General features: G+C 33.4%; 3 protein-coding genes across 7 annotated transcripts in view; 1 reads left to right on the top strand and 2 right to left on the bottom strand.

Moving 5' to 3' along the window:
- The window catches only part of LOC110414683 (mediator of RNA polymerase II transcription subunit 33A-like), an 11,750-nt gene extending 4,881 nt beyond the window's left edge, over positions 1 to 6,869 (top strand). For all 5 annotated transcript variants that reach the window (XM_021426039.1, XM_021426036.1, XM_021426038.1 and 2 more), the window contains 10 exons: positions 146 to 505; positions 709 to 1,025; positions 1,235 to 1,326; positions 1,415 to 1,769; positions 1,903 to 2,110; positions 2,190 to 2,304; positions 2,686 to 2,847; positions 4,198 to 4,864; positions 5,039 to 5,245; positions 5,715 to 6,869. In XM_021426039.1, coding sequence (XP_021281714.1) covers positions 146 to 505; positions 709 to 1,025; positions 1,235 to 1,326; positions 1,415 to 1,769; positions 1,903 to 2,110; positions 2,190 to 2,304; positions 2,686 to 2,847; positions 4,198 to 4,864; positions 5,039 to 5,245; positions 5,715 to 6,802 — 3,571 coding nt within the window. In that variant the 3' untranslated portion in view covers positions 6,803 to 6,869. The remainder of the gene's footprint in view (positions 1 to 145; positions 506 to 708; positions 1,026 to 1,234; positions 1,327 to 1,414; positions 1,770 to 1,902; positions 2,111 to 2,189; positions 2,305 to 2,685; positions 2,848 to 4,197; positions 4,865 to 5,038; positions 5,246 to 5,714) is intronic.
- A 1,139-nt stretch (positions 6,870 to 8,008) lies between these two features.
- Positions 8,009 to 8,992, bottom strand: LOC149527285 (receptor kinase-like protein Xa21). Its single transcript, XM_089783423.1, is given in 3 exon segments — positions 8,009 to 8,364; positions 8,501 to 8,812; positions 8,815 to 8,992. Coding segments are annotated over 3 exon segments (846 nt in total).
- Positions 8,993 to 16,815: 7,823 nt separating this feature from the next.
- LOC149527284 (uncharacterized) overlaps positions 16,816 to 18,481 on the bottom strand; it is a 2,216-nt gene continuing 550 nt past the window's right edge. Inside the window, exons 2-3 of the mRNA XM_089783422.1 lie at positions 17,364 to 18,467; positions 16,816 to 16,899 (exon numbers count right to left, since the gene is read on the bottom strand). Of these exons, the coding sequence (XP_089639548.1) occupies positions 16,816 to 16,899; positions 17,364 to 18,467 (1,188 nt within the window). The remainder of the gene's footprint in view (positions 16,900 to 17,363; positions 18,468 to 18,481) is intronic.

Here is an 18,481-nt window from a genome sequence, read left to right as displayed (position 1 = left end):
GCAATTTTCTCTTGTAAAATTATGATTGTGATTTCTGTTCTCTGCATTTGCACAGAATCCCTTTACATGCTTGCTAAATTAATATGGGATCACAGCCAAATTCTTGCCCACTACCTTTGCTAACTCTTCATCTGTTGTTTCACAGGATTGTAGATTCTGTTGACGTTACCCTCCAACTTTCTCAGAATTATAGAGTCCATGTTGTGGGGCTTGGCCATGCTTTTGTCTTCTTCTTTTTCACTATTGTCACTACCTTGATTGACTGCATATTGGACGATTCGGGATTGCGAATGACTTCTTTAGATGAGCAAAATGGAGCAGTTGGGACTAGAAGCATGGATCATCACCCAATTGACTTAGACACTGGAGAAGTTTATCATATTGAAAGAGATAAACACCTTGAACAAATGAGATGGAAGAATTCTTTTTTGGCTATAGAGGCCTTAGGACAACTAACAGAGAGTTTAAGAGCTATGGTTCTACTTAGGCTGGTGTATCTCAACATGTATGCATGATCATTCTTCATTTACTATGCCTTCAATGCCATAATCCTTTCTCTCAATTACTTTGCTATTATTTTCTTGTTTTGTGGCAATGATGATTGTTTTCAAACTTTTTTTGTTGAAGTTTTAGGGTTTAACCTTGAAACTTTTTATATATCTAATTGAACTATCATTCTCATGTCTTGTTTTATGTCCTTATTGATAGGCCAGAAAAATTCAATGGCCTTCTGCAAAGGTTGCACTTTCTTGAAGCAAATCAGTCAGCATGCTCGAGTCTAAAATCTACAAACCAGATTTTGGCTAGACTATTGGCCAACATCAAGAGAATTCCAAGTTTGGAGTACCAGTTCAAGAAACATCGGCTCATTAGAATGCTGGTGGATATAGGATCATGCAAGTCAGTTTCTTGTTGCAATTTTGGTTTTGGACAGTCTGCTTGTTGGGTGCCTTTTGATATTTGCATGGAGAATGCTATGGATGGGAAGCAACTTTCTGTCAAATCAGCTATTGATATACTCACAGGTATCTACTTGAAGTTTTAGTATTATTTGTGCTTAATATTTTTTACATATATTTAATGTATGGACAACATGCATATGCACATGTTTCGTAAATATCAATCTGCATATATGGGTGTTTTCTTGTTAACTTTTTTCTTTTTCCATATATTGAATAAAGGAAGGTAATATGTTCTGCATTTGCAAGGGTTTGATTTGGTGCTGTATTTGCAGAAACAATTTATACACTCCGAGTATTTAACAAAGCGAGCTGGAAAGAGACCTTCCTAGCACTTTGGCTTTCGGCCCTTCGACTTGTGCAGCGAGTTCAGATTAGCCACTACGATAATCACTTTTACAAAGAAAAACATGTGCAAATTTTAACTTCATTTTCTGCCATTTTCTTCATTTCAGGAGCGTGATCCCCTAGAAGGCCCTATTCCACATCTTGAGGCTCGTCTTTGCATCCTTCTGTCTATTGTGCCTTTGGCAATTGCTAATGTCTTTGAGGATGAGGCGAAATTGCAATCCTCTTCTTCTCAGGAATCTAGGTACGAGGATGGAATGGGTGGAAAGGGTTGTGATGCAACAAAATCGGGATTGATTTCTGCTCTCCAACTACTTGGAAACTTTTCTGGGCTTTTATGCCCTCCTGCATCCATCACAGCTGCAGCTAATGCTGCTGCTGCAAAAGTTGCAAGCTTCATTTTAAAGAACCGCAGAGATGGTTTAAATAGCGGTAGTCCTATTGAAACTTGCTTAAATGCAGGTAATTTGAATGTGTATACGTAATTTTACTCCAGTAGCTGATTATGACTGGGGACATCTGGGGCTTATTTTAGTGTCCAGTTGCTTTTATTTCCTTGGTGCTTTTTGTACTTATCTTTGCGCTTTACGTTTAGGTGGCAACATGAGGCACCTCATTGTGGAAGCTTGCATTGCGAGAAATTTGATTGACTCATCAGCATATTTTTGGCTTGGTTATGTCTCTTCTTCAATGGTCTCATCTGAATTATCACCAGTTAAGAAATCTCCTTGGTCTACTTTTATGGAAGGAGCTCCACTCGATGGTCATCTAGTAAATTCTCTTTTAACAACTCCTGCTTCAAGGTATAAATGAGAATTTTATAGTTAGCTCTTAGTTAGAAAGTTCATTAATTTGATTTTCTCCGTGGCTCTCGTGTTTAAGTTTAGCGGAGATAGAGAAACTATATCACATTGCATTGAATGGGTCAACCGTGGAGAAGTTGGCAGCTGCAAAGATTCTATGTGGTGCATCCCTTAGCCATGGATGGAATGTTCAGGTACCATGTCCATGCTACATTTTGTTTTAAAAAAGTTAAAGTTGGCTGTTTCAAAAGTTTTCTTGTCTGCTTATTTTGGCCTAAAATGTTTTTCATGAATTTACCTGCTATGGTTGTTCAGAAATCTAGTTCTCTTCCTTGAATTTGTTGATGAGTTGCAGATAGTCACCAAAGAAAAGCCACTTGTTGTCTTTTTAGTTTTATTGTTTTATCTGAAATGGGCATGAACTAGAATTTGTTTGTCACTAGAAGCCCCACATTTATTCTAGTTCATACTTTTAAGCATGGGGAGATCACAGCTTATAGCACTTTATTTTACCCTTTTTGCACTTTTTGCTGCCTACTTTTTCTTCAAAAGGAAAATTTAATTGTCTTTGGCAGGAACACGTCGTACACTTTGTTGTCAAACTTCTTTCTCCTCCTGTGCCTCCTGGTTATGGTGGACCAAGGAATCACTTGATTGACCATATGCCAATGCTATGTGCTGTTCTGTTTGGAGCTTCTTCTATTGACACTGTCCATATTCTCTCTTTACATGGAGTGGTAAGTGATGTACTTTGAAACCTTTTGTGGTTTTTAGACATCTAAAATGCATTTGTCATATCAGTTTCATTTCCTTATTAAGATTGTTCATGACAACTTGGCTGTTGTTTGCTAACATTCAAGCAACATGCTGAAGGGACTTTATTCTATTTGCTTGTTTATGAGCCATTTTTTTATGATAAAGTGATTGTTCAAACACCATGCTTTAGACAACAAAGTATTAATTCCAAGGAGATAGTCTTTTTTTTATTCGGATCGAGTTAGGACATTATTAAAACTACGGAGGTTATGATTAAATCTTATTTTATCTTTCTTTAAGTTAATAGTTGCAAGATTTATCCGAGAACTACTGATTAGTGAAACGAAAAAAACAAAGTTGTATGTGATTTTTGTTTTCTGTGGCATGGCTTCTGTTAATTTTTTATTTTGCTAGAAATCTAAGAATTTGGGCCAAAGGTTTATTGAAAGTTTTCTTTATTATTATTTTTTTCATTTATGGTTTCGGACATGTTTTTGGTCTTTTTTTATTATTATAATCTATATATAAGAATGTAAGCTCTTTCAATTAATAGAGATTAATTTTATAAGAATTTTACAGCTGTTATGCTCTTTTGGGGAATCTATGAAGCAATTCTTAACCTCTATTGTAAAGCCTTAGGGACTTGTGTTGGATAAATATAGAAAAATATTTTACAGAAGTGAGTGCATGTTGACACAAAATTAATATCAACAATAGTCAACATGTAGCATAAGTATTGCATGTGGCGTGTAGCTAAATTAAAACATATATTTATGATAAACTTGATAGGATCATTTAACTAAAGATAAAGTAGAAATTGCACCTCAACATTAAATTAAAAAAGAAAAAGGAAAATTGTTTTGGATCACTCTAGGTTTGTGCTTTCTTCTCCTTGACCGTGAGAGAGAGCATTGCACACCCAACAACAAATTTGCTGTGCAACTAGAAATCATTGTATCCACAAAATTTTTACTGAAAGAAAAGGGAAAAAACAAACTTGAAAATGTTGAGAAGTGATAAAAAATGTCAAGAAGGAAAAAAAAAATAAAGCTCATTGTTTCAAAATTGTAGCTGGGACAATTATGATTGGTTAAACTCAGGAACCCATCAAACAAAACTCAGATTTAAATAATAGTTGTGAATATATACTCAGTCTGCATCAATTGAATAGTTGGCCCTTAAGCCACTTTATAGCTTTGTAGTTGTGGATAGACTTATTTATTCAATTTCTGGTTTTCCCTTTGGATCTTATGTCTTTTTATTGATGTTAGTAGATTGTTGCAAGTTGGAAATCGCTTTATCTGATGTATTTAAAGTTTTGATACCAACAGATCCCTGAAGTTGCAGCTTCTCTCATGCCACTTTGTGAGACATTTGGATCGCTTGTAGCTACACCATGTAGCCAATCAAGTACAGGTGATGAGCCTTCAATTTACATGGTTTTCTCAGCTGCATTTCTCTTTCTCCTTCGTTTGTGGAAATTCTACAAACCTCCTCTTGAGCTATGCACGACTGGAGGAGCAATGGGTGGTGAGCTTACTTTGGAGTATCTTTTGCTATTGCGAAATAGCCGCATTGCCTCACAAAATTTTGCTGCTCATGATGACATGGATAGCAACTTGGAGCAGTTAGAATTTGCATCAAACAAGCCCGTATACATTGATTATTTTCCGAAGTTACGTGCTTGGTATTGTCAAAACAGATCGTGTATTGCTTCAACGCTTTCTGGCCTTTGTAGTGGAAACCCTGTTCATGAAGTTGCTAATAAGATTTTAAGTATAATTTATCAAAAAATAACCAAAAGTGGGGCCTCACAAGGTGATTCTTCAATGCCATCAAGTAGTCGCATTTGTGGTTCCCCTGTAAGTTCCAAGGAAGATGTTTGTCAGATACCTATGCTCTCTGCATGGGATGTATTGGAAGCCACTCCTTTTGTTCTCGAGGCAATTTTAACTGCCTGTGCCCATGGAAGGCTTTCATCCCGAGACCTCACAACAGGTAATAAAAACTAGTATTATTTTTTGCCCTTATTTTATTTACGGATTTCCTGTCTAGCATGACTACTTGTTCAATCCATGATTCTCTTCCTAATATAGTACACTAAGTAAAATTTACATTGTACCTTCCATTTTTTGATCGTTATACACTTAATTTGAGTTTGGACTTTTGCAGGCTTGAGCGACCTTGTTGATTTCTTGCCTGCATCTCTTGCTGTTATTATTAGTTATTTCTGTGCTGAAGTTACTCGTGGTGTATGGAAACCAGTTCCAATGAATGGAACAGATTGGCCTAGTCCAGCAGCTATTCTTCCATTAGTTGAGTCTGAAATGAAAAAAATACTTGCTACTGCCGGTGTTCATGTTCCAAACTATTCCTTGGGTAGGTACTGACAATTTTTTTTTTGTCTATTCTAAGCTGTACACACCTTTTTAAGTTATAATATGATTTTACTTTGAAATATATCATTCTCTAAGTACACATACAGATTTCAACATATATTTAATTACCATTAACAAAATAATTTATGATTTTCAAGGGATTCGAACATGCACCAATTATTAAGCTAGATGCTCAGGCGTTAGATATTTATATATTAAATCATTATAGTAACAAGTTTTTTCATGAATTTGAGTAAATATCTGTCTTTATTTGATTACTGGGTTATCTCTTGATTGGTAACTTAATTAGTATGGAAAAGGTGAGGTTTATGATTGCTAGGTATGCAATGTGGCCATTACAGGCCACTTACATACTATGCATTAAAAAAAAAAAGGGCAACCTGCTTGAAACAAACGATAAAAGTTTCTTTTGTGGTGCGTAGTTTTACTTATTCAGAATGGTTATGCAGGAACTTCTGTAATGCTTCCACTGCCAATTGCAGCTCTTGTTAGTTTAACTATTACTTTCAAACTTAACAAGAGCTTGGAGTACATCCACGCCGTTGTTGGTCCAGCACTAGAGAACTGTGCATCAAGTTGCCCCTGGCCTAGCATTCTTATAATTGGTTCTCTCTGGGCCCAAAAAATCCACCGTTGGCACGACTTCATTGTTGTATCATGTTCTCGCTCCGTTTTCAGGCAAAACAAAGAAGCAGTTGCACAACTCTTGAGAAGTTGTTTTACTTCATTTCTGGGATCTCCTCACAATTCAAGATTGTCAACCGATCAAAGTGGTGTGAATGGTTTACTCGGTAGCATTATTGCAATTGCTGGTGTTTGTCCTTCTATAGCTCCTGGGTTTCTTTATCTTCGGTCTTGTATGACAATACAAGATGTGCAATATGTGAATGATGTAATTGTAAAACTGGTGGCTGAGTATGCTAGGGAATCTGCTGCGAGATGGACATGCAAAGACACCCCCAACTTGCGGTCTAGTAATTCATCATTGTCGTTTGCTGCTGCTAGTGCAAGAGAGGTGGCAATGCTTGGTGCTAGCCTTTTATGTGTGTCAGGTGGGTTTCAACTGGTCCAAGAGTTGTACGAGGAAACTATATTGACTTGGTTGCTTTCTTCTAGAGGAGACAAACATGGTAAGGTGAGTTCTATTGCCTGTATAGTGGAAGGTTATGCAATGGCATATTTGTTGATGATGTCAGGGTCACTTGCATGGTGTGTTGGGACGAAAGCACCATCATGGGCAATCTCTAAGCGAGCTTGTGCGGTTGGGGTCCACATGGACTTCTTAGCAAGAGTTTTGGAGGGACACATATTGCTTGGTTGCGATCCGGCTACTTGGAGGGCTTATGTCTCTTGTTTGGTAGGTTTAATAGTGAGCTGTGCTCCGGCATGGATTCAACAAGTGAAGCTAGAGACATTGCGAAAACTGGTCAGGGGATTGATAGAATGGCACGAATATGAGCTAGCTCTATCTCTCCTTGAAAGAGGTGGGATTTCTGCCATTGAATCTGTAGCTGAACTGGTAAATGTAATTAATTGAAAATGAAATCTAAGCATATGCAAAATTAAGGGGGTATGAATGCGACGTTTGGAGTTCATTGTGCTTACTTTGTTGGTTTCTTCGCCTTGGCTTGCTCTATTAAGTCCATACTCTCACTTCTCTGCCATGCAAGCAAACAAGTTAGAAAAAACCAAAAGAGATTATTATTATTATACAATTTGTTTTAACATATTACCTTTAAATCAGATTTCTAGTTGATTGTGTAGTTCATAAGAGGGAGTTGGGTTGATTCCTTTCTTTTATTGATTAGGAAAGATCAAAATTAGCTTCCAAATAAGAATTGGAGAATGTAGAGTTCAAAATTAGATTTTCTCAAAAAAAAAAAAAAAACAAAACAAAACAAAAGAAAATTGTATGTCATTAAATAAATAAATAGATACATGGACAACATTTATGGTTGCCTCAGGGGTTTTCTTTTTATATAGATATCACAATTCAGTTGTGTAGAGACGTTTGAACTGGTGCATAATGTCATTTGAGATTTACGTAACTTATTTTCAATAGGAGGAAAGAGATATTATGTGATTTTTATTTATAATTTATTAAAATTTTGCTGTGCTTATTTGCTACATAAAATGAAGCATCAGATTAGTTTTAGATGTATAAAATTGGAGTTAAATTATTTTATGGTACTAAAATCAAATGAAATATGAAAATTAAAAGATTCTTATATTAGCTTAAGTCATTTTTGGTTAATTAATCTTTAACTAAAATCACATGAAATATGAGAGTTCATCAAGTCTGCAAGTGCTGACATCAATATCCATTTGGTTGGTGTGTTGATTAAAAATAAAAACAAGAAGTAAAAAAAACTTAATTTGTACATATAGTTGATAAATAAGAGCATTAGATGATATATATGGAAAAATCCAATTGCCGCTATGAATAGGCAACATGAATTTACAAACTTAGATGAGTACAAGATATCTTTGCTTAATTAAATGGTTTTTCAAAAGCTAACATTGTAAAACAATGATCAAATTAATTTATTTTCTGCATTTTGCAGGAAATCTAAGAATGAAAAAGGATAAAGATACTTTTAACGTGGACCCAAAATATGTATTCCAATAGTTATAGCTTTGAATCTGCAAGAAAATATAAAATTTCAAAGGAAGTTGCCTTTGAGGGAAATAAATTACATAAACTATATATCGAAAACAATAAACAAACTCATTACTTATTGTATTAACCTCGTCTAACGTTGTTCAAATACTTTATTTTGATTTTCCTAAGTATGTGAACAACATTCTTCATATCTTTCCTTTCTTCAGGTAATTCAGTTGAACAATGCAAAACTAATCCCATAATAGATGATATGCAATTTGCTTTAACCATAAAATGGTTTTCCTCATTTCTCAATAAATTAGAATCAGCAACATTAACTATTCTATTAGATAGCGACCCTTTCACCCAATGCTTCATATTCATTTCTCCAACATAAATTTCATTTGTGGGCTCTTTTCTTGTGAAATTTTCCATTAATAAAATACCATAACTATAAACATTACTTTTTACAAAAATAAATCCCACTGATCCATATTCTACATGTTAAACATAATTAGATCATTAAAAAAATGGTGTCATCCTATTATTGTGGTGCCATTAATCATAAATAAGATGAATGTTAATTCATCCATACATGTAGAAATAAAAAACTAAATAAGAAAATGATATCACCTGGTGCCATATATCTAATAGTGGCAAGTGTCATGGTTTGCTTCATTAATTCTATTTTTCCCAACAATTTGGCAATGCCAAAATAGAGGTATTCTAATGCTGATACAACATCTATCATTATGTTCATTCTTTGAAGGATATCCAAGAAATAATGGTCAGAATATGACCTATTCTCGAGGCTGCCATTAGGCATGAATTCAAGCATTAAGGCTTTGAAATCAATACAAGAGCAAAAACTAATAACCTTGACAAGATTGCAATGAAGTATATTTTGCATCACTTCACATTCAACATCAAAACTCCTAATGCTCCTTCAAATTGCAAATTAAAAACTTTTACTGCAATATTTCTCCCATTTGAAGGTGTTCCTTTGTATACAGAGCCAAAACTCCTAAGACTAAGCAAGTTGCCTTCATTGAATCCATTAGTCGCTTGTAGAAGTCTATAATACAGGTTTTTACTCCATATTTCCATATTCAAACCTTCATTCATTGAAATATTTGTACTCGATTCTGGAATTTTTTAAGACGATAATGAAGGTAAGTATCATTATTGTCGAAGCAATTATCGGTAAAACATATCTTAACACATGCATTAAGGTTGTCTTCAATAGTTAATGAGTGCTATTTTTGCAATGAAGGACTTGTAGTCGAAGTGAACCACAGAGTGCATAATTCTTCATGAATGATTTAGCTATGGAGTTCTGAGAGCATCATTTAATGGGGATTTCTCATTCATATCTATTGAAAGCCACATTAAAGTATTTGAGATAAGAAAGTCTTTCCAAAAACTTGGGAATGATTCCAAACAAATTGTTATCAAACAAATCCAAGCTTTCCAAACTAATCATGTCACCCAATGATTGAGGAATAAGATGCTGTAGTTTGTTGCTAGATAGAGATAAATTTGTAGACCATTGAGAACTTCAATTGTCATTGGAATATGACTTGATAATATATTCATTGACAAATTCAAATATGTTAACACCTTCAAATTGCCAATATCTAATGGAAGCAAACCGTTAAGATAATTTAAAGACAAGTCTACTTTCATCATATCTTTTAGGCTCCAAAAGGTGAAGGATATTATCGAATGCTAGCTTTCTCAGATAAGTCAAATCACCCAAACGAGGGGGTATAGGTCCTTGAAGCATATTAACACGCAATGATAATTCACTCAGTTTCTCCAATCGACATACATTGGATGGAATGGAGCATTGTAATTTATTATCACCAAGATACAAGCCTTGGACATTTTGCAGCCTTCATATTGTTGCTGAAATAGATCCACTTAATTCATTTTGCTTAAGATTTGAAACTATAATGTTGCTTAAGCTACCGATTTCAATCACTAGCATAGAAACGTTAAAGTGATGCAGAGAGATTCGAGATAGAAGTTAGGCGAATTCCATTTAATGGATTTGATAATATCTCTAAGTACCTTAGATTCCTGCAGTTTGCCAACAAAGAAAGAAAGCTCCTCTCATGGTTTGGAAGTTTGGTGGTTAAATGGTTTGACCAAAGGTATAGCTCTCCAAGAAAATTTAAATTGCCAAGTGCGTTTGGAATAAGACAGGCTAGAATTTTGAGCTTGGAAGCATTAGAGATACAATCAGGAGGATTCCACTGAGATAATTATCCCATAGTAAAAGCTCCTCAACATTTGAATTTAAGCTTATACAAAGTAATTTACCTTCAAAGAAAAGAAAAATACAAGTTTAAATTATGCTAAAGTAGGAAAGCAGTGACGAGAAAATTTGTTAGTTTTTAGTTATAAGGATCTTAAAGGAGGAAGTAGCAAAGACGGAAAAAATAAAGAATAAGAAAAAATAAAAGAAAAGAAAAATAATATGTGATCAACTTGCAATAATGGAATTGATCTTTTTGCAGGTAATGGGAACAATTTTCATGATTAGCAATGCAGGTTTGACTAATCATGATCTCAAGCTTTTATTTCTTGATTAGTGGTGGTTGTGAAATTAAATTTGAAAGAATTGTGGGGATCTGAAAATAAAGAAGATAAAGGATACGAGACTGTGGCTTGTAGAGCAGGGAATGGGAGGACAATGGTGAGTGGCTTTTTTTGCATAGGCCACTATTTCTATGCCAATTGAAGTCTCTAACTAATAGAATAGAGACTGTGGTTAATGTGGATATGCTCTATGATATAAAAAAAAAAAAATTATTCGATAGTGTTTTTATTTATTTTCAATAAATAAATAAAATAAAAGATATAAGTTTGCTAACCTAAATTATAAGTTTTAAGATAAAAAATCTTTTGTTCATTGAAAATAAACATATCAAATAGTAACAAATAAAGTCAAGTATAAACAAACTGAAAAAAATAAAGAAGAATGTGAAATAATATTATTTTTTGAATAATTTCAAAAATTATTGAAATGTAAAGTGTGAATGTAAAAAAAAAAATCAATTAAATATTTGTTGCTATATCATTATCCTTCATACTTCTTTAGCTTTTATTTTTTTCTGTTTTTTATATGGTTTTACACTACATTCTATATATATTCTTTTCTCTTTGTACACAACACGATGATTTAAATTATAATTTTTATATTTTTACAAAATTTATTTAACAACTATTATTTATCAATTTCTCCACAAAATGTTATTGTATATTTATTTTTCACCCATGTAGTTGGTGTCTGCATATGAGCAGGACTAGTTTATTTCTACTCTTAAAATAAATTATGTCAAAAACGAAATTAATCTAGTTTACCTGATAGACTATTGTTATAGAAATAAATTTTTTTCAATGTAGAATATTGAGGATGGAAGGTAGAATTTGCCCACTCAAGTGCATATCCCTTGCACCAAATTTCTCCAACCTAATAAGATTCTCAATCTCGCTTTGAATTTCACGTGTAAAACTAGTACAAATTAAAAAACTACTTGATATGTTGACATTAATTGTAATAATAATATAGAAATCTATTTGCAATCAAAATCACCTAGAAATTCTAATTAGTTTTTTTCATGTACATTGGGTATTTGTTTCTCTATATTTTTTGTCCTTCTATCTTATTATTATTATCTTTCATGTCTTTATTATTGAGTGCTTTAGGGGATGTGAAACTTGCGAAGATAACAATACTCTTTATCACTTTACTAATTTTAATGATATATAATATTATGGTCTAACTGAATTTATTATAATTTATTTTTAATTTTTGACATATCGATATTGATTTATTAAATAAATATAAGGCTATAAAACCTTTATATGTGAATGTTAAAAAACCTTTATTCGTTGTTTTTATTCTTAGTTAATCTCGTATCAGGTATGATAGAGTTATGATTTAATTAGGAGCATTTGCACTGATAATAGACATTATTTTCACTAACATGACAAAGGAGGATGATTCTTTAAGGCCATTTTGTGGTTGTATTTTAGATTATCAAAGGGCCAAATAGATCATTCAAGTACCTTTTTCCTTTTATTTAATTGCAGTCGTGGGTTTCTGTTTTCTCATCATTCTAGCTGATCTTTGTGCATCCAAATTGCCAGACAAAGACAGTAAGATTTTGAATCAATATTCTGGGAAACTGAACTGTGTCATTATCTGATCAACAAGTTTGAGAAAGAGATAGTAAGAGGGAGGGAGTACTTATTGCTTTTACAAGTGTTAACAGGAGCAAATAAAATGCCACAATTGAAAGTTATTCAGAATGGAAGAGAGAGATATAAGATTTAGCTGGGTGGCTAAAAGGTCATGAAGGGTCCCAAATTCAGTTGCTTTGTTGTACCACAGGTGTCAAAGTTTTGATGCCTGTCAATAGGGAAACATTCAAAGTTCTCTGGATATACATGGCAATGTTAACGTAACAGTTCTTGTATGAAGTTAAACTCTTCATCTAGCCAAGCAAGGGCAGGACTAATTTTCCTTTTCCCTCTACTGCTCCTCGGATCATTCTGCTGCTTTTCTGTTGATTCATTTCGCTACCAGCCTGGATAAAAGTGTCGTCATAGTCTAATTCCGAATTTGAGGAAGCCTCTAGTGCGGGTTCAGTTTCTTCATGCTGAAACCATAGACTTTGTTAGATTTTAAAAATGTAGACCTCGAAAATATTAACTATTCCAAGAAAATAAATTGCAAAGTTTAGCATCTTTAGTCTATATATGTATAGTTTGCTCACAAATTATCCAACCAAAAATTTTCAATAATAAGTTTTACCAAACACACAAAAAAATTCCATTTTAATTGCAACAAATTAAAATATGGATGATCAAAATATTCAATCTGCATGAAAAACTTGGCTGAGTGAAGAAACTTATTAATATTTCTCTATTTGTTGAGTAAAGTGTACCCTTGTCATTATGTTTTATTTCATTTGTGACTAAAAATTTTATTTTATTTTTTTAATTTCTGATTCTTTGAATTTATTTTAAATTCATCCATCAATGAACGCAACTTTCAAATTTGTTTGTTTGTTTAAATCTAACAGCTCTGTCAAGATTAAAGTAAAATCTACACCTTTATTTGTTTAAAAAGAAATAAAAAAGAAACGAAAATTTTAAAATAAAAATAAAATATGGATGGCTGAAAGTTGGAAAATTTTTCACTATTAGATTGCTAATTGCATTATGAACTAGAGAAGGTTGGAAAAATTTTCACTTAGATATAAAATTTGCTTTTTTGAATGGTGTCTTATCTGAAGATATTTACATAGAACAGCCTGCAGGGTATGCGACGGCGGGTAATGAAGGCAAAGTTTACTAGCTGAGAAAGGCATTGTATGGTTTGAAACAGGCTCCTAGAACTTGGTATGAGAGGATAGATGAGCACTTTAAGAACCAAGGCTTTGGTAAGAGTGTGAATGCGCATACTTTATATGTCAAGAAGTCAAATGAGTTAATTGTGTTAATTGTTAACCTTTATGTTGATGATATGTTGATAACAAGGCCAGACAAAGCTTGTTTGGAAGATTTCGAGACGCAAATGATGAATGTCTTTGAAATGACAGACTTGGGACTTATGTCCTATTTTTTAGGCATGGAGGTGTTGCAATTGCCTGATCAAATAATCCTGCATCAATAAAAATATGCCAAAGACCTGTTGAAGAAATTTAGTATGGACTCTTGCAAAGCTGTAGAACTACTGGAAACAAGCTGATCAAAGAGGATGAATCAGGGAAAGCTGATGGAATGCTATACAGAAGCATGGTAAGTTCTCTTTTGTACTTGTCAGCTACTAAACCTGACATTATGTTTGCTACAAACATGTTTTCCAGATTCATGCAAAGTCCATCTGTTTGTCATTTCACTGCTGCAAAAGGGGTCCCCAGGTATATTAAAGGTATAGTGAACCTTGGTTTGAAGTACATGACGGATGAAAGTTATGAGTTAATAGGTTTTAGTGACAATGATTGGGCGGGGTCTATTGATGACTCAAAAAGCACTGGTGGTTTTTGTTTTTCATTTGGCAGTGCTGTGTTCTGTTGGAATACCAAGAAGCAAGATATTGTGGCTCAGTCTTCTACTGAAGCTGAGTATATAGCTACAACCGCTGCTGCTAATCATGCTATATAGTTGAGGAAATTTTTAACTGATCTGGGTTTCAAGCAGAAGAAAGCAACTCAGATAAATGTAGACAATCAGTCAGCCATAGCTATTGTTATAAATCCAGTATAACATGGCAGGACAAAACATAAAAGGGTACAAGTATCATGCCATTAAAGAATCTGTCAAAGAAGGTAAAATTCAATTGGTTTACTGTCCTATTGAGATGCAACTTGATGATATCTTCACAAAAGGATTGCCAAGAGAAAAGTTTGAGCTTATGAGAATGAATCTTGGTGTTCACCAGGTGTTCAATCATTGGGGTATGTTGAAGAATGATTGAAACCTGAGTGCTAACTACTGTCAGAGGAATGAAGACTTAGTGGAATTTTGGAGTTTTTGGTTGTTATTAAAACACAAGCAGCTGTGTCGGTTTGGTCTTATTAGTTTTGACTAAAAGCTTTGTTGTGGGTCGTTTTAGTATACTAGTTAAACTCAAAGGTCTCATGTCGTTTTGTTACTTGACCAATGTCTGTTGTAATAGCCGTTATAAGCATTGGTAGTTGGGAATTCTTGTTATTAAATTCTGTTGTTTGTGTCATTACAAAGCCCGATCTTTATGGGTTCAGTTGATTAGCTGTTAAGCTCTAACAAAGCTGGAAATAAAGTGTGAGAGTTAGTTTTCTTTGTGTGATCAACTTGATTCTTCTTTCTATTCAGTTTTCCTTTGTTTTCTTTCTGTGTTTTCAGCAGTAAGACAGTACTCCTCCCTAAAAATGCAAGCTAAATATACTACAATAAGTTTCTAAAATAGCCAAAGCATTAAGATGGATTATAAGATTAGAAATCAACATGCATATACACTACAGATTTTTAAATCAAATTTGCTGTATTATTCTTTAAATAATATTTAGATTAATATAGCTATATTAAAAAAAACAAAAACATTTATACAACAAAGATGGGTATACATGCATGATGTTTGGGGATGATTAAAGAATTACTTATATAATCATTGATGCTTGTAATAATAGTCATATTTATGTATGCAACATGCAATGTTCTTAATTACAAGGCAAATATCTCAGAAAATTATAGTAATTAAAATGATTAGATAAATATACCCAAACATCAATAGATAGATCCTATTCAAATTCAATAAATCAACTTCGAAAGGGCTAAACTAATAATTGGTGATGCAAACTAATTGCATGACATAATCTTTTCTTTCCAAAAGTAAGTTATATATATCATCAAAATCTCAAATCTAGTTTTCACATAGCACAGTAACAAAAAAGTATAAGCTTTTTTAATTTTAAAAGTTTATAATTAGAGATTTACTCTGAGAAGCTCACATTCTATATGAGGGACAAAGACTCTTTGACATTCTTCACAGTAATATACATGATCACTTAGGGTTTTTTTTTTTTGCAGACGTCACAATTAAATTCTCTTAAATTATCTTCGATAAATGAATCTTTAAAAGTGAAAAGATGAACATGACATTTATATTTCAAAATTTGAAAAAGGGGCACACATTTCATATGAAAATTGATGCGACACTCTAGACAACGATAGAAGGCTTGTTCGCTACAAATTTTGTGAAACTAGGCAATTTGAAAATATAAGTTTCATTTTTTCTCCTAATATGGCTATGCTCTAACTCTACCAATAAGGTTAAATATTGACCATGTCGACATGTATTTTGTGATTGGAAGTCGATCTCCCAACTGCACCACCAGTTACAGAATAATGGTATTTGTGATATTTGTTCAATGAAACCAATAGTTGCTTTTGATATACTTCCAACCTATGCCACTGGAATTAATTGTGGATTTGATTTTGACTCGTACCACTGAAGTTAATTGTAGTTTTATTTTCGCCCTATGCCACAGAGGTTAAGCGTTCTCGTAACATGTTATAGGAGACTATTAAAATATGTAATGTTTGTGAAATTTATATTTTGTTCTGTTATTTGAAATTTTGGCATTAAGATACCTTTGTTATTCGGAATTAGATTATCCAAAATTTTATTTTTGATACTTATGTGAGAATATGTAATTTTGGCCTAAATGTTTTAAATATGCTTAATGCAACTGAAGAGTTGTTAGTTATTTGCAAAGTTGTTGTACCCACTCCCTTTTTCACATTTTTTTTCAAGTTGTGATTTGGTCAATCATGCGAGAATTTTGAGTGATGTTTTGTAATCTGTATATGAATACAAATTATCTTAGGATTGTTTAAATGTTATGAACTTTAGACTATTAGACTATCTTAAATTAGCTTTTAAACCTTATTCTCGACATGTTAGTTTCATAGTATCATAGACTTAATTTTAAACATTGTTGAATTATGACCTTTTGAATCAGTTGACAGATTTAGTTTTAATGAATCATTTCATCCTCTAGTCATATTAGCCTCTATTAGTTAGTTGTATGAGATATATGTAATTGAGTATTGCATGTTTGTAAGATTATATCTTATAAGTATGTGGTGTTTATTGTGCTTCAAGTCTAGAGCATGATAAAACTGATTTGGCTTTTTCCAAAACTAGCTTTTATGCTAAAAGGAGTCTCTGACTAACAAGGTTTAGGTCGCATTTACCTTTTTCATTAATAAAATTAATCCCAACTTTAAAAAAAATAATATTCTTCAAATCTTGTCTCCCAATACACTAAATAGTATTAACTTGACATTTCACGTATTTTCCTAGAGTGTCCATAGTTCTTCCATGGATCTATCACTCTGGGATATACTCCTCTGGATTCCATTTGCTCTGTTTCTTCCCTTGTGAAAGATTAGCTCTCAACCTGGATAGAGCTCGTCTCAAATTCTGACTTTAAATTTGAAACTGCTCTTATTACTGGTGAAGATTCTTCCACCTGACAAAGGACAGATGTTGTTAGTTTCTGAAACTGAAAACTTTACTAAAATTATATTCAAGTAAGAATAAATTGTAAAGTTTAGTAAATTTAGTAGAGATTTTTCTTTTGTCATATACACATTTCATTTGTTTCATTTATGATTATAATTGGCAAATTATTCTCAAGGGCATAGGTCGGTCTGGAAATTATGAAACACGAAGTCTATGTGTTACTGCTTCTAGCAAAAAATAAAAAAAGGAACAGAGTGATTCATAATATTTTCAGCATTAGTACATAATTCTGATTAAATCAATCAAATTTCAATATAACAAAGCAAAGTGGTTAGATTTATAAGTTTTCCTGTCTAAACCATGAATGGAATTTTTTGTGCATACAAAATTGTATTTGTTGTTCTTTTGAAATATCAGTAACGACATTGACAGATTATTTCTAATAGAGAACATAGATTTACATGGACTTACCATTGGAAGCACACATTCAACGTGAGCAACGACGTGGCCTTGACATTCCTCACAATAATAAATATGATCTTTTGGATGTCTCTTTTCTTCACAAATATCACAATAGTATTCTTCCGAGTCATCTTCAACAAAAGAGCCTTTAAGGATAAAAGGATGAATGTGATAGGTAGATTTAATTGTTTGCGGGATAGGAACACATTTCAAATGGAAATTGACAGAACACTCCACGCAACGATAAAAGGGTCCATTGCACATTTCACCGCATGTACTACACAAGAAGCTAAATTCATCGAGTTTTCTAAATCGGTCTAAGAACATTTGGCTATCTATTCCAAAGTAGTAAAGATTGTGCTTGTGAGAGCTAGATTTTAAGACCCTCCCAAGGGAATTGGCACACACTAAGTGGAGGTCAAGTTTACACTGCCAACATCCATATCTAATGAAATCGCCCAATCGGAACTCCAATTTGCAAGCATGACACTTCCTATCATTAGGATCATGGAAGGCAACCAAAGGATGTGAAGGATGAAATGGGTGTTGTATCTCTTGTGGTAATGTTCTAAGGCAAGATTCATGAATAAAGTAAAGGCAATCAAGGCAACAATAGGCTGGACCTAAGATTGGTAAATTGCAACCACAACATGCTGCTGATTTATTTCCAAGATTGCCAAGGACCAGCATATGCTGATGACTAAAATGGAGTAACTTGGTTTCTTTCTCCCTAAGTTGTGGCTTTTGGCAACCAATTTTAGAAGCAGCTAACATTGCGCATTTTACATCGATCTTGAACTGACAATCCATGCAGAGGTAAACAAAACCACCAGAAAATTCTCTACATTCATCACATAAAAAGTATCCACTTTCTGAATAAGGGAATTGAGGTAAGAGGGTGAGATAATGTAGGGAGTGAAGAGGGTGTCTCAGCTCATAGGGTAACTCAGCACACGCTTTATGTAATCCATAATGGAATAAAGGAAATTCACAGGTTTTGCAGATGCAGACTGTACCATTAAGCTCTTGCCCACAAGCTTTGCAATTACCATACTCATACTTTTTAGTTAGATGGAAAAGGCTTAAGGGATGCCAATGGCTGAAATGTTCAATCTGCAGCTCAAAGG

Source organism: Theobroma umbraticum, unplaced genomic scaffold (genome assembly GCF_002168275.2).
Source record: "Theobroma umbraticum cultivar Fairchild unplaced genomic scaffold, ASM216827v3 scaffold_147.0, whole genome shotgun sequence".
Lineage (NCBI taxonomy): Eukaryota > Viridiplantae > Streptophyta > Magnoliopsida > Malvales > Malvaceae > Theobroma > Theobroma umbraticum.
This window is presented reverse-complemented; position numbering and strand designations above follow the sequence as displayed.